This window comes from Salvelinus fontinalis, chromosome 3 (assembly GCF_029448725.1).
Source record: "Salvelinus fontinalis isolate EN_2023a chromosome 3, ASM2944872v1, whole genome shotgun sequence".
Taxonomy (NCBI): domain Eukaryota; kingdom Metazoa; phylum Chordata; class Actinopteri; order Salmoniformes; family Salmonidae; genus Salvelinus; species Salvelinus fontinalis.
The window spans coordinates 27,617,640-27,634,846 of record NC_074667.1 but is presented as its reverse complement, the minus strand read 5'-3'; the positions used below and the strand labels follow the sequence as shown (position 1 = coordinate 27,634,846).

General features: G+C 44.6%; 1 protein-coding gene across 1 annotated transcript; it reads left to right on the top strand.

Annotated features, from left to right (window-relative positions):
* The first annotated feature begins 291 nt into the window (after positions 1-291).
* Positions 292-3,964, top strand: LOC129842868 (proline-rich transmembrane protein 3-like). Its single transcript, XM_055911567.1, is given in 4 exon segments — positions 292-1,297; positions 1,415-1,516; positions 1,643-3,640; positions 3,643-3,964. Coding segments are annotated over 4 exon segments (3,096 nt in total). The 5' UTR covers positions 292-327; the 3' UTR covers positions 3,669-3,964.
* The last annotated feature ends 13,243 nt before the right edge of the window (positions 3,965-17,207 follow it).

Below are 17,207 nucleotides of genomic sequence, written 5' to 3'. Positions count from 1 at the left end.
CACTTTACCCTTAGCTTACCTTTACAAGCTGCTACTTAACAGCCCTGCTGCTCACCCTGACAAACGTCACGCTACTAACCCCTTCACCTGCAAATTACCCTGGAAAACCACATTACCTAAGCACGAACAACAACTCCCAGACTCATAGTCAGTGTGTCACAGATAGTGAATGTTATCAATTAAAGTTACTTTGACCAAACAGAGTGCTATGCCTGTCTGCCTGCTGCTACGTCCTATAGCTTCTAGCCACCTCACTTACGTTTTCCTTTCTTTTGTTCTGCAGGTCTTCTATAAGGTATGATTGCTGCTTCAAGGTTACATTGAGCAATGGTGTGGCTCTTATCTCTCTCTTTGGTGCTGGCCACACTGCTTCACTGTTCACCTGGAAACATTATCAGGGCCATCTCACCCTCATCCAGCAACTCTGACCATGTCCCACTCCCTGCATTCTCTAACTCCCTCAGCACCACCTCTAACATGGGTACAACAGCCCCCAAGCTTACCACAACACAACAGCCAGGGACAGACATCCTTCTGCCCGCCGGCGGTATTCAGGTGCCAGGAAACAGGATTACCAGTATGGAGGACTTAGATGGGGCATTGGTTGGCACATCCTATGGCAGTGATGAGTCTATGGATGATAGTGGACTTGGGGACACAGATATAATAGAAAGTCAACAAGAGACACCTGCCAGCACACTCCTTATCAATTCTGCAACTGGAAATGAGGAGAAGAAAGCGAAGGAACTTGAAGTGCATTCCTCCATTCCTACTTCTCTGTACCCCCCTCCCACGCCACAAAAACAGACCCAAGACAGCGTCAGCACAGCAGGACCAGCTGGCTTACAGACGTCAGAGGATGTGCGTTCACCGGCCAAGAGCCCACTGACCAAGCTTACACTTAGAGCTACGTCTAAATTATCTTTGTCACCCATAGGGGACGACGACAGTGTACTCAATCTGGAACCTGCGTATTCTATTGTAGAGATCTCAAAACAAATGGAGCCAACTGTCAACTCGACATCAGAAATAAACAATTCTCCAAACCCATTAACTCCTCACAGCTCCCACCAATCCCCTAAAGACACAATTACAGAGGCCACTCCAGAACAAGAAGAAGGGCTTGGAGCACTGGAGGAGAATGATGAAGAAGATGTGGTTGTGTTAAAATACATTTTTGTGATTGACTCAGCGGTTCCCATAAGCAGAGACACTCGGGGAAAACTGTCCCACTCCTCCACCCTGTCATCAGCCAATCCCAAACAAGCACCCATTGTGACAGGACAGTTTCAAAGAGGTAAGTGGCACAAGAGTTGACTATTTTCTAATTCTGTTTTTATTTCTAATTACTCACAAAATATCCAAGTGTTTCCTCTGCTAGAAGTTATATGTGTATGATTATTTTGTTTTTCAGAAAAGGAACAAACTCAATCCATTCCTGACATACAATCAACTGAGTTCCCGGTACAATCATCACCTGACGTGAAACACATAATCCATCAACATGAAGAAAACAGTAAATGGCCTTTTTTGTTGTTGTTCTAAGTCAGGCAATTTCTCTTTCACTTAATATGCTTTCTATATTACTTGATGAGATTATAAACTATTCTATTTTTCTCACACACCTTCCTCACTTTCTCAGCTAAGGGTCAACTCTGGCCTGCGCCCTCTGTCCGCTACGGTGTGTTTGGTCCCGTAACACATCAGAACCTGAATGGAGGCCCCTGTGTGCTGGGTCTTGGCACCTGCGTGTTCCCTACTGGCACCAACGGCACCCTCCTTCTTTGGGAGGACATGAGCCGCACGCTGGCCTTCGCCTGGGAGCTCCACGTCTATGGCTCTGCTGGACTCTTCCTGCTGCTGTCCTGTGTGGCTGTGTTGGGAATGGTTGGACGGTCTAATATGCTCCACCCCCTCTGTGATGTCCTAACCCTGGCCAATAGGCTGTTGCTGCTGACCGGGGCTCTGCGTGTTGTCCTCCTCCTCACTGACCCGTACGGCACACGCCGGATCCTGTCTCGGCCAGTCCTCACTGCCCTCTATAATCTGCCTCTGCTGCTGCTGCTGTGGGCACAGGTTACCCTGGCGATGATTCTGCTGTCCCCAGCGATGCAGCGCCCTCGTGTGGTGGGAAGTCTGGCAGTCTTACACTGTACCCTGCTGCTGGCAGCCGACCTGCTCTCCCCAACGCTGTCCCATGCCTTTCCTCTGGTTCTACAGAGCCTCTCTCTCTGCTGGGGCCTGACTCTCTGCCTGGGCATTCTCACTCAGTCACTCTCCCACCTGCAGCCCTTCTCCAAGACCCCCATACACCAGTGGGTGGCCCCTCAGAGGATTGAGGAGCGGGCAAGACGCGTGACGGCAGTGTGTGCCCTCCTGGGGGTGCTGTGCTCCAGCCTGCAGATCTACAGCCTGCTCTGGCTCTATGGGCTGCTGGGGGACTGGAGGCGCTTTGGCTGGGGCTGGTGGCTGGGGCAGTTCTGGGCACGGGTGCTGGAGCTGTTCTGGGGCTTCTCTATGCTGGTGCTGGGCTCCTGGGTGTTCTGGACCCCTCTGAGGAGCCGTGCCAGGAGCGACCATGGCCAAGGGAGGCCAGAGAGAGCATCGTTTTGGAAAATCCTGCAGATAGGGCCTTTCAGGAATTTTGAGAAAAACTGGGCAGAGCTCATACCGAAAAACTGGGCGGGGCAGCATCACTCGGGAGCAGACAGTGGCTCCATACGTGTCTATGACAATCCCCCCACCACACACAGCTTGAGGGACACCATGTCACCATCTCATCACAAGGGTGGACAACCCACTACCAGCAGCAGCAGTGATACCCACCTACTGTGGCAGCGGGTGGGTGAGCGCGAGTGCATCCTCTCCCTCATAGAGTTTGACATGCTCCCCCAGTCCCCGATCAACCTAAGCCGCAGCATCGACAACGCGCTCCACCATGACAACGGACACTTCCTAGGGGTAGGCAGCCTCTTCACAGCCCCACCTCCATCCACCTGGACCCACCAAGCTGGTGCTGACACTGACACCTCACTGGCGGACAGTGAGATCACGCCACCCTCTCTCACCTCTCCCACCTCTAATGTTGGCTGTAGGTGGGAGGTGGAGGCTGGCTCCAGGCCTGCAACTTCTGATCATTTCAGAGCAAATGACCAGGCACAGCCTGAGGCAGAGTCAAAGTCGGAGCAACAGCCACAGCTACAGCCGGACCCACAGCCGCAGCTACAGCCGGACCCACAGCCGCAGCTACAGCCGGACCCACAGCCGGACACCCAGCCACAGCTACAGCCTGAGCCACAGCTACACCTACAGCGAGACCCACAGCTACAGCGGGACGCACAGCCACAGCTACATCCGGAGCCACAGCTACAGCCACAGCTACAGCTGTACCCCCAGCCAAAGCCGGACACCCAGCCACAGCTACAGCCGGACCCACAGCCACAGCTACAGCCGGAGTCACAGCTACAGCCACAGCTACAGCTGGACCCCGAGCTAAAGCCGGACACCCAGCCACAGCTACAGCCGGACCCACAGCCACAGCTACAGCCAGACCCACAGCCACAGCTACAGCCAGACCCACAGCCACAGCTACAGCCGGAGGCTTCTGATAACCAGATCCTTCAGCCATCTCCAACCCCTGAGCACCAGGAGGACGTTCCAGACAATGATATATATATACATGCCTATTGTTCCAAACGAGGTGAATAAGCCAGGGGTCCCTCAGGAGGATGACTGGTCCAGTGTGGGCTGCAGTGATGATGTTACAGATCTATGAGCTGACCGTGACGTCATCATCACCTCATCCAAATGCCCATGTCACTTCATATCAGTACGAAAGGACTTGAGTTGTTCCACAGTGAACACTTGGCCAGGGAACAGCACCACTCATCAGAAGTTTGATAAAGTCATATATAAGATATAAACATATTCAGTGTTGTTGATCAGCTCTCTATGTTAAATTCACTTACTGTACATTAACTCGATGTTCTCTTAATAAATATTTCAGTTAAAGAAGTCTACTTATTACTCTTTTTTTGCAATTGTGTTATAAAGTTATCATGTTCATTGTGATGTTTTTACCATCTCATTATGAATTTCAGTAAAAGAGTACGATTAAGATCACTTTATTGGTCAATTGCACACAAGGGCCAACTTGAAATTTTACTACCGCTTTTAACCCAACCCCTCCGAAAGAAAACACATACTGTACAGGTTTTGAAGAGGTGCGGGGTCTGCCACACTGGGCTCCCGGGGAGATGTTTTTGTGGGGGGTTAAGTGCCTTGCTCAAGGGCACAACAACATCAATTAGGAAAGCGGTTTAAATGTGGGGCAACTTCTAGCAGATCTGTTCATACAAACTAGCTAAATTACACCGAATTTTGTGTGCGCCAGCATGTGAAAAAGTGGGATGTCGTGGAAACATCCTTTATTGTACTTTATGGTGACAGCGACGCTGAGCTCTGTTTTAAGCCGGACCCACAAGACGCAAGCATTCCTGTGCCAAAAGATGCCAAAATTGAATGTCCGTTCCGGCTAACTGAGAAGTGTAGGTCTCGGTAGCACCAACGATGAATCGGCCACATCTGACAGCATTAAAACTCAAAACTGATCTCTGACATTTGCATTTGAGGCTTGTTATCAGGCCGACCAACCTGCATCTCAAGGTAAGTCACAAGGCCACTTTTTTTCCCACAAAAATAATTGTGTTCCGAATAGATATATGAGCTTAGTTAAACTGTTTAACCCCAGAACCAAAAATATATGCTTGTTTTACTCGATTTGTTTGTAAATCATGTAGCCTAATACGAAATTGCTGTATAGCTTCAACACCTGAATAGAACTATCATTTTGATCTCATGGATGGTCAGTCATTAGTAGTTGCCATATTATTCTTGTCACTATTGTTTATTTAGATTTTTTAAATGTGGGACACTCCTGAAAAAGAGATGATGCATCTCAAGAGTTTCTCCTGCTAAATTTAAAATAAATAACATTAGAAAAATGTTCATTCGAAAAGTGACACCCACAACTGGTTACATTTTTTTTTTACTTTGTAGGAATGAACTTCCTGCAATTCTACATACAGCATTTTGCCATGGGCAATTTTATAGCTAATCTCACGGTACTCTACACATTTTGCTATGAGGCCGAGAGAGAATAGTGCCGTTTTAAGCAAATTTCCTCCAATTCTACACATTTTGCATATATATATTATATATATATATATATTAAACACTGATCTAGCTGATGCAGGTCAATTCTGTGACCCAAATGAGTTGGGGGTGAGCCTGAGGTATTTCTGTCTTGTGCAGGTGATGGGTCTCCTGTTCTTCCCCTGTTCCGGATGCCAACTCACTGTGGCTACTCTGTGAATAGGTCACGCAGATATGTGATGTTTGTTGCACCATACCAAGGCTGCCATGTCACACAACAGGTGACGTTTCCTCCATGAAAGCTCACTAACTTTTACTTATTTAGAAAAAATGAGCCTCTATTCATATTGGTCATTATACCACATTCACAGGACTAGCATAATGCCACTCAAATGCTTTATTCTCTCTCATACAAGGTGGTAACTATGTCCTGCCACTGCTTCTGTGGCCGGCATCCATGACCATATCCACCGTATACATATTATTCGCGGCAAAGTTGCTTCCTGATTAGTCATGTCTTTGGTCCCGTTCGCTTGAGTCAAACAAAAACATTTGAATGATTAGTTGTGCCAAATAATGCCTCCCACAATGCAGACGTTGGCCAGTAGTTGCAGCTGGTGTCGAGCCGAAAGTTGACTGCAGTCAAAACATCCTGACCTTTGATCACATGATTGTTGTAAAGTTCATGTAGGCGCAAGTCAGGCAATTTTTATCCCATAGTACAACAAACTTCGAAAGATGTTGGTCACCGACTTGACAAAAGGGATCCGATTGAACGCTCCCATTCTCTGGAGTAAGAGTAAGTGATGATCACCAGTTTACAGTGGTGGAAAAAGTACCCAAATTGGCATACTTGAGTAAAATTAAAGATACCTTAATAGAAAATGACTCAAGTAAAAATGAAAGTCACCCAGTAAAATACTACTTGAGTAAAAGTCTAAATGTATTTGGTTATAAATATATCAAAAGAAATTGTATTTGCTAAAATACACCTATGTAAATGCTATATATAATTTAAAGTTCCTTATATTAAGAAAACCAGACAGCGCGATTGTCTTTTTTATTTTATTTGTTTTGTTCCCGGATAGCTGGGGACACTAACACTCAGACATAATTTACAAATTAAGCATTTGTCTTTAGGGGCTCCCGAGTGGCGCAGTGGTCTAACACACCTCACGAGCTACAGACAACAGACAACATGGAAAGCGGCAATACACAGCTAGGGATTATGTTCACAAATCTGATTGACCTTTAGCCATGTCTTCATGCATTTTGTGAAAGTGTGATATGTGGTGCAGTTATGTGTGTCTGATGGCAGCGTATTCCAGACATGGGAAGCTCTCACAGAGAAAGCGGATTTACTAAAGGTGCTTTTCCTTAAGGGAACTATACAGTCACCTCTCATGGCAGACCTTGTGGATCTTCTGCCATATGTTTTGGTTTTCTGTTTAACAAAAATACTGAGTGGAGGGGGAGCCAGGCCATTTAGGATCTTGAATACAAGACATGCGTCGGTGTATTGCACAAGATTTTCCCAACTCAGGAGCTCATCCTTTCTGAGGATGTAACAGTGATGATGGCTATTGGGCTTCCTATCAAGCACTTTGAGAGCCTGTTTGTAGACAGACTGAATAGGTTGTAATGTTGTACAGCAAGCTTGGGCCCAACTAGTCAAGCAGTATGTTAAGTGGGGGAGTATCATAGATTTGAAGTACATTTTTGCTACCTCTGTAGTCAAACAATTTTGTATAAATCGGAAATTAGCTAGCTTGAATTTGGTTATCTGAATTACCTTTTTCACATGCTTTTTAAAAGAGAGGTTGGAATCAAGTATGATGCCAAGGTACTTAAAATCAGATACCACCTGGAGCTTCTCCCCTGACACATAGACATCTGGCTCAGTAGCATCTGTTGCCCTCTTTGTGAAGAACATGCAAACAGTTTTTTTCACATTGAGATGCAAACACGAGTCACTGAGCCACTTTGTAACCTGGACCATTACAGTAGTGAGTTCTTGTGCAGCTTGTTGTTTGCTCTTTGCATGCACATATATCACTGTATCATCTGCATACATTTGAACTTCAGACCCAGAAGCTATACACGGTGTCACAATGCTGCACTTTTAGACTGCTGACTGGTGGCATTAACGCAATTCCTTTTTCAGTAGTTAAAGTTGAAAATGCAAACATTGCACATTGTCAAATATTAACCAGAATACTAACCAGCTATCAACTGATATTTCACAATATACAGCTGTCCTGTATAGGCTACCTGAACCTGCATGACATGAGCCGTCCTTGCACTCCCTCCCAGCTTGGATAGAAAGTTATTGTGCTTAAAACCAGTCTATTAATGCCAAATAATACAGTCAGCTCACCCTCAAAACACAGCTTACTAGGGATTGTTTCATTATACTGTGTACTATCTATAGCTAAATACCGTCTTCAGTTGCGACAATCTTGCCTGAGACATTGTCTTTAAACTTAGGCTTGAATGATGCATGCCAAGACGTACCAGCGATAATAAACTGTTGATATTGTAATCACACAACACAAACGCCGGTTTACCAGCATGAATGAAAAACGCAAACCGCGTTTTTTGTTCAAGCACTTAATAACTATTGTCCACAAAATATTATAATTTGTTTGCATCTGCCAATTTATTGGCTGTCCAGTATCTAGACAACCTGCCCCCAGAGCTTCCTATACAGTTCTATTTTCGTAACATTTTGAGCATGGCAATTAAGGAGAACGAGAGGCTCAATTAAAGATGTTGCAGAACTGCTGTATTTGAAGCACTCCTCCCTTCTGCACAGATTCCCTGATGTTGCATCGACAATCAAGCTGTTTATACCATCCCTGTACCTGTCGTTTCTGCGAAGAGATTGCTTTCTTAACTAAAACTCAAACAACTACATAAGAAGCATAAGGCTCTCCGTCTGATATGAGCTTTCTGAACACCCAATTAAGCTCCACTCATTGCATTGGCGTCGTTTCAGCCTTGACCACGGCATTTGTAAACCGATATCCCCCTTATCATTTGAATCAGTGATTTAAAAAAAAAAAAACTCTTGAAGTGTAAGAGATACCATTGTAAATAACACAAGCATATTGCTATTACATTGTTATAACTAACTTCTTTCTTAAACAAGGTTCTCTCACATACTCACAAGCAGAAACTGAGACACACACACACCAGAGACAGATGGCTGACACAGAACATTCATAAACACTGATAAGGCAGGGAAGGCCTTGAGCAAGAGTGCTTGGGTCTGCATCCCACGAGATAATGAGACACACACATAACCAAGGACTGAGGGCTGACGTAAATCTTTCATAAACACAGATAAGACAGGAACATCTACGCACACACAAAAACTCCTCTTCAGTCTGAACATTTTTGAAGACAAAGAACTCTACTCAGAGCCAATGGGACAGTGATACTAGCCTGAAGGAGACCTCGCCCAACTCATCAGAACCAACCAGAGGACCAGAACTTCCAGACTCAACCTACTTTCTGTGCTGTATAAAATGACTATGTATTTCTGTTATCTGGGCTCTGTCTGCAGGTTCCTTACGAGCCGAATGAACGAGTCCATGCATGTTTGTATCAGATATCTTTACCTCTGAATAAAACTGCTTTTTATTATACGAATATCCACCCTGTCCAGTCTCTACTTCGTCTCAGTTCTCCAGTAAACTTGTGTCATCAACAGAAGCTAGGGGGCAGAATTTTTATGTTTGGAAAAATAACGTTCCCATTGTAAACTGCCTATTTCTCAGGTCCAGATGCTAAAATATGCATATAATTGACAGAGTAGGATAGAAAACACTCTAAAGTTTCCAAAACTGTCAAAATATTGTCTGTGAGTATAACAGAACAGGAAATCCAACCAAGAAGTGACTCTTATTTTGAAAAATCACTGTTCCATTGCCTGCCTTTCGTCCATTTAAAGGGATATCAACTAGATTCATTTTCTGTGGCTTCCTCAGGGTGTGAACAGTCTTTAGACATAGTTTCAAGCTTTTATTTTGAAAAATGAGCGAGACTTATCAAAACGCGTCAGTGGATACACAGATGTCCCTCCATTAGTTGATGCGCGCGACACTCGTTGCTCGACATTTTCTTTCTCTCCAGTATTGAATAGTTTACAGTCCGGTTGAAATATTATCGATTATTGAAGTTAAAAACAACCTGAAGATTGATTATTAAAAACGTTTGACATGTTTCTACGAACTTTACGGATACTATTCGTCAAGCCTTGATGATCTGCCAAAGGCTGTGGAATACTGAACATAACGCGCCAAACAAATTGAGTTTTTTTTTAATAAAAATAATCTTTATCGAACAAAAGGAACATTTATTGTGTAACTGGGAGTCTCGTGAGTGCAAACATCCGAAGATCATCAAAGGTAAGCGATTCATTTTATTGCTTTTCCGGCTTTCGTGACCAATCTACATGGCTGCTAGGTGTTCTTAATGTTTTGTCTAGTGATTGATAAACTTACACAAATGCTTGGATTGCTTTCGCTGTAAAGCATATTTTCAAAATCTGACACGACAGGTGGATTAACAACAAGCTAAGCCGTGTTTTGCTATATTGCACTTGTGATTTGATGATTATAAATATTTTTTGCAATTGTTTTTGTATTTGGCGCTCTGCAATTCAGCGGTTGTTGGTGAAATATTCCCGCTAAAGGGATCCGTGCGTCAAGAATTAAAGACCTGGGGCACTTTTTCAGTCACATTCCTGAAGCTGAAGAAACAAACACTTAGCTTCCTAGTAGATATGGAAATTAAAACGGTTTATGAATTAATTACTTTTGAGCGTTACTGTCAAAATTATTCATGACATTAACAAAAAAAGCAATGACAGGTGCATGGGCCCCCAGAGCTCGTCGGGGTGTTGGGTATGCCAGCGATGAAGAGATTGTTGTGGTTGTAATGTTGAAAGTTGTTGTACTGTTGTACTGCTGTGCTCAGGGCACCTTTGAAAATGAGACCCTGGTCTCAATGGGTTTCCCCTGACTAAATAAAAGTTAAATAAATAAATACAAATAGCAAAGTAAAGTACAGATACCCACCAAAAACGATTTAAGTAGTACTTCAAAGTATTTTTACTTAGTTACTTTACACCACTGTTTTTTCCCCCTCAGGATGATGAGTGTTTGCTGGTCTATGCCTTCGGTGGATGGGGAGCCCTGCAGGCCCCCCTCAAACCACTGCTGCACCAACCACCACTGCAGCTACTACACTCCCTCCCTCTCCATCCTCTCCATCCTCTCCTGCTGACAGCAAGGCTACTCCCTCAGCAGCCCAGTTACCCCAAATACCATTATTTTTCTCATCACCCTGGCCAGAAAGCCATGCTTGTGTCAACATCTCCTGTTGAACCCACTCTTACTCCCCCTACCCCTAAACCCCATAATCCCTGAACGACCCAGGCACCTGCACCTGTTAACGACCACTAACACCTGGATACCCGTACGTATACCAGGGATACCATTATGGCCCTTTCCCCAGTACCATTTCCCTCAGTGTCCCCTTCAACAACCCTCTGCCCCAACAACACCCCCAACCACAATTTCAACTGCAGCTCCAACCACAAGTACCACTCCTAAACACACTCATTCCCGTAACCCTGCTACCCAGGCCCTACATATGCCACCTAATGAATTTCTCCAGGTCCCACAAATGCCTAGATACGCACAGGTCCCACAAATGCTTGGATACCCCGTTTGACCAGTTTCCCTCTCAACAACCCTCAACAACTAATTTTGTGCAATTATCTAATGTACTATATACACAAATAACAATTCAAGTTTCATTCTAATCACACATTTCTTTCAACAGGAGGAATTTACAATTGCCAAGCATGCTTTGTGAAACGCTAAATAAATACAGTTGGGTATATTGTTAGGCAGAATGGAGTCCTCTGGACTCATGAAGCCTGCATGCTTCTCCAAGTCAACGCTGCATAAAGGGAACAATTTATTTTCAATGCATCTATCAGTTCTTTCTCCCAAAGCAATTACAATGAGATCACTGAGCTATTGCATCTGTTTATATATGGTACAGGGTAGCACTAGCTTTTATGGATTAATGTACTGCACACCTGTCATGCTCAAGGGCCACTTCTGAAAAGGGAAACAAAATGGGTCAGTTGGGTATCCACTGGTCCATGGCTTGAGTCTCGTGCAATTTTATTACAATACGTGGCTGGTGGAATACTGCCTTACTCTTGCTATACCCTACTCAATGTAGAAATGGGTAATGTGTTGACCTCGGTAACATACTGTATGTGACGGGAGTTCAAAAAGTACACAACTCTAAACTGATAACACTTGTAATTCCCCCTATCTTATGTTCTGAACCTTTTATTATGCATTTGTTGGGTTTTCACACATCTTTCACCACTGAGTTATTCATGCAAAATCTAAGTCTTAGAAGTAGACCATTACCAATACATCAGATAATGAGTGATAGGCTCCCCATCTTGTCATTTTAACTACCATTTAATCCAATAGCAAAAAATATTATATACACATTTCAAAACTGTTCTTTTTGAAGTGCTGAATAGAAAGAATAGTAGATGGTAAATATAATTTCTCATACAGTATTTGATTTTAACTTGACATGCAATAATCATTTTTTGTATCCAATGGCAGGTTGTGAGCATGTTGAGAATTAAGCCAGTATTACAGTATCATTATTCTTGTACAGTACATACATAGGACAAATCATCATAAATAGGGATATTGTAAAGCAGTTGGCTACTGTAAAAATATAGCAAGGTGTTTTCTTTTCTGCCCCATGCAACATTGTACAAGATCACCTTTTCTACGTGACTTGTCAACTGATACACTATCACCTGTCTCTCTGCTTGACAAAATTAATCAGCTTACAGTGTATCAATGAAATTCAAATAATGAATGGTATATATTGTTCACAGGAGGCTGCTGAGGGGAGGAAGGCTCATAACAATGGCTGGAATGGAGTAATTGAAATGGTATCAAACCCATGGAAATCATGTGTTTGATGAGTTCGATTACCATTCCATTAATTCCGTTCCAGCCGTTACTATGAGCCCGTCCTCCCCAATTAATGTGCCACCAACCTCCTGTGCAACCCAGGTATTTCTGCAGTGCATTGCACACAACACTACAGTTCCTCTTTCCACTTTGTCCTATGGAAGCACACTGGCTGATGGAGAATGATGATGTAGTATTTATGCCTATATATTCTGAGTGTACAAAACATTAGGAACACGTGCTCTTTCCATGACTGATCAGGTGAATCCAGGTGAAAGCTATGATCCCTTATTGATGTCACCTGTTAAATCCCCTTCAATGAGTGTACTGTAGATGAAGGGGAGGAGATAGGTTAAAGAAGGATTTTTAAGCCTTGAGACATGGCTTATGTGTGCCATTATGTATGCCATTCAGAGATACTTAGATTGAATATCTATCCAAATTGAAAGAGTGGTTTGGTGCAGTGAAGAAGTGACTTTGTTTGTTGTACTCAGTCAATTGAAAATTAGCCATTTTGATGCTCTGTTTAGGTTTTTGTGCTTGGTTGTGAACAATCGCACCAAAGTTATAAAAAAAAAAAGTATTTGAAATTGTGCAGTATGAACTCTCTTGAGATGCATCATCTGATTTTCAAGATAAACAAAACAATACTTAGTAACAAGAATAACATGGCAACTAGCTACTGTCTAATTCATTTAATAGACCCACAATCGAATTGACCAACTAATAAAACTACTGCTAAAACTAAAACTAATAAAACTAAGTACCTATATGTAGATAACTGCCAAAACAAAGGAAACACCAACATAAAGTATCTTAATAGGACGTTGGGTCACCACGAGCCGCCAGAACAGCTTCAAAGTGTCTTGGCATAGATTCCACAATTGTCTGGAACTCTATTGGAGGGATGCGACACCAAATTCCATAATTTGGTGTTTTTGGGTTCAGTTGGGTTGAGATCTGGTGACGGAGACACACACACACACACACACGATGAGACAGCCTACAGGGAGGAGGTCAGAGACGTGGCAGTGTGGTGCCAGGACAACAACCTCTCCCTCAACGTCGGCAAGACCAAGTAGCTGAACGTGGACTACAGGAAACATCGACGGGTCTGCAGTGGAGAGGGTCAAGAGCTTCAAGTCAAGAGCTGTTCATTAACACGGTACTTCATGTTGTTTATCTGTCGGCCCCAGCCTCGAACTCAGGCCCTGTGTGTAGCTAACTGACCCTCTCTGCCCATTCATCGCCATTTACTCATTGTTGTCTTACCCACTGTTGTCTTAACTCTCCCAATCAACACCTGTGATTTCTTTATGCCTCTCTCTAATGTCAATATGCCTTGTACACTGTTGTTTAGGGTAGCTCTCATTGTTTTATTTTACTGCGGAGCCCCAAGTCCCGCTCAACATGCCTCAGATAGCTCCTTTGCCCCAACCCCCACACATGCGAAGACCGAACCCAGCTTAACTGGCACCTCCAGAGTGTCATGGTCAGGTGTAGAGATGGACCAAGGCGCAGCGAATGTAGAGTTCCACATGCTTTATTAATAGTGAAACTTAACAAAACAATAAACGAACAAACCGTGACTACAGCGGTGCAAAGTGCACTAACGCCAAACAATATCCCATAACACAAGTGGAAAAAATGTTACTTAAGTATGATCCCCAATTAGAGACACCGATAGCCAGCTGCCTCTAATTGGGAATCATACTAAAACACCAACATAGAAAAAACAAACTAGAACCCCACATAGAAAATATGAACTAGACTAAACCCCTAGTCATGCCCTGACCTACTCTACCATAGAAAATAAAGGTTTTCTATGGTCAGGACGTGACACAGAGATGCAACGTCTCTCATCGTCACTCAATGCCTAGGTTTTTCTCCACTGTACTCGCACCCTACCATACCCTTGTCTGTACATTATGCCCTAAATCTATCCTACCACGCGCAGAGATCTGCACCTTTTATACTCTGTTCCCAATGCACTAGACAACCAGTTCTTATAGCCTTTAGCCGTACCCCCATCCTACTCCTCCTCTGTTCCTCTGGTGATGTAGAGGTTAACCCAGGTCCTGTGTGTCCCCAGGCGCTCTCATTTGTTGACTTCTGTAACCGTAAAAGTCTTGGGTTCATGCATGTTAACATAAGAAGCCTCCTCCCTAAGGTTGCTTTATTCACTGCTTTAGCACACTCCGCCAACCCTGATGTCCTAGCCGTGTCTGAGTCCTGGCTTAGGAAGGCCACCAAAAATTCAGAAATTTCTTTCCCCAATTACAACATTTTTCATCAAGATAGAACTGGCAAAGGGGGCGGAGTTACAATCTACTGTAGAGATAGCTTGCAGAGTTCTGTCATACTATTCAGGTCTATGCCCAAACAGTTAGAGCTTCTAATTTTTAAAATGAATCTCTCCTGAAATAAGTCCCTCAGTGTCGCCACTTGTTATGGACCCCCCTCAGCACCAAGCTGTGCCCTGGACACCATATGTGAATTGATTGCCCCCCATCTATCGTCAGAGTTCGTACTGTTAGGTGACCTAAACTGGGATATGCTTAACACCCCGGCCGTCCTACAATCTAAGCTAGATGCCCTCAATCTCACACAAATGATCAAGGAACCTACCAGGTACAACCCCAAATCCGTAAACATGGGCTTCCTCATAGATATCATCCTGACCAACTTGCCCTCTAAATACACCTCTGCTGTTTTCAACCAGGATCTCAGCGATCACTGCCTCATTGCCTGCTTCTGTTATGGGTCCGCGGTCAAACTACCACCCCTCATCACTGTCAAATGCTCCCAAAAACACTTCTGCAAGCAGGCCTTTCTAATCGACCTGGCCCGGGTATCCTGGACGGATATTGACCTCATCCCATCAGTACAGGATGCCTGGTTGTTCTTTAAATGTGCTTTCCTCACCATCTTAAAAAATTTCAATAAGCAATTCTCTACGGCTGGTCATGCTTTCCACCTGGCTACCCCAACCCCGGCCAACAGCTCTGCACCCTCCGGAGGCAACTGGCCCAAGCCAACCCCCCCCCCCCGCTTCTTCTTCACCCAAATCCAGACAGCTGATGTTCTGATAGAGTTGCAAAATCTGGATCCCGACAAATCAGCTGGGCTAGACAATATGGACCATCTCTTCCTAAAATGATCCGCCGCCATTGTTGCAACCCCTATTACTAGTCTGTTCAACCTCTCTTTCGTATCGTCCGAGATTCCTAAAGATTTGAAAGCGGCCGCGGTCATCCCCCTCTTCAAAGGGGGAGACACTCTAGACCCAAACTGTTACAGACTTATATCCATCCTGCCCTGCCTTTCTAAAGACTTCGAAAGCCAAGTGAACAAACAGGTCACAGACCATTTCGAATCCCACCGTACCTTCTCCGCTATGCAATCCGGTTTCCGAGCTGGTCACGGGTGCACCTCAGCCACGCTCAAGGTCCTTAACAATATCATAACTACCATCGATAAAAGACAGTACTGTGCAGCCGTCTTCATCGACCTGGCCAAGGCTTTCGACTTTGTCAATTACCGTATTCTTATTGGCAGACTCGACAGCCTTCGTTTCTCAAATGACTGCCTCGCCTGGTTCACCAACTACTTCGCAGATAGAGTTCAGTGTGTCAAATCGGAGGGCCTGTTGTCTGGACCTCTGGCAGTCTCTATGGGGGTGCCACAGGGTTCAATTCTTGGGCCGACTCTTTTCTCTGTATATATCAATGATGTCGCTCTTGCTGCGGGTGATTCTTTGATCCACCCCTACTCAGACGACACCATTTTGTATACATCTGGCCCTTCTTTGGACACTGTGTTAACAAACCTCCAAACGAGCTTCAATGCCATACAACACTCCTTCCTTGGCTTTCAACTGCTCTTAAATGCAAGTCAAACTAAATGCATGCTCTTCAACTGTTCACTGCCCGCACCCGCCCGCCCGACTAGCATCACTACTCTGGACGGTTCTGACCTAGAATACGTGGACAACTACAAATACCTAGGTGTCTGGCTAGACTGTAAACTCTCTTTCCAGACTCATATTAAGCATCTCCAATCCAAAATTAAATCTAGAATTGGCTTCATATTTCACAACAAAGCCTCCTTCACTCATGCAGCCAAACATACCCTCGTAAAACTGACTATCCTACCGATCCTTGACTTTGGCGATGTCATTTATAAAATAGCCTACAACACTCTACACAGCAAATTGGATGCAGTCTATCAGAGTGCCATCCGTTTTGTCACCAAAACCCCATAAACTACTTACCACTGCGATCTGTATGCTCTCGTTGGCTGGTCCTCACTACATATTCGTCGCCAAACCCACTGGCTCAAGGTCATCTATAAGTCTTTGCTAGGTAAAGCTCCGCCTTATCTCAGCTCACTGGTCACCATAGCAGCACCCACCCGTAGCACGCGCTCTAGCAGGTATATTTCACCTGTCATCCCCAAAGCCAACACTTCCTTTTGCCGCCTTTCCTTCCATTTCTCTGCTACCAATGACTGGAACGAATTGCAAAAATCACTGAAGTTGGAGACTATTATCTCCCTCACTAACTTTAATCATCAGCTGTCAGAGCAGCTTACCGATCACTGCAGCTGTACACAGCCCATCTGTAAATAGCCCATCCACCCAAGGCCCTACAGAGGGTGGTGCGGCGGCCCAGTGCATCACTGGCGGTGAGCTCCCAGCCATCCAGGACGTTCACGTCAGGCGGTGTCTGAGAAAGGCCGGAGAAATTGCCAAAGACTCCAGCCACCCAAGAAATGGACTGTTCTCCATGGTCCCATCCAGCAGGCAGTACCAGTGCATCAAGGCTCAGACCAACAGACTCCTGAACAGCTTCTATCCCCTGGCCATAAGACTGTTAAATGGCTAACAACTACTGCTCTCCCTCTCCCACAGACTATCCACACTGACTCTATGCCGAACCACAAGTCTCTACCCACTCAGACATCCACTTTCACTGTCACTCTTACTGACACCACACACGCACATATCTATGCTTCTGCTAA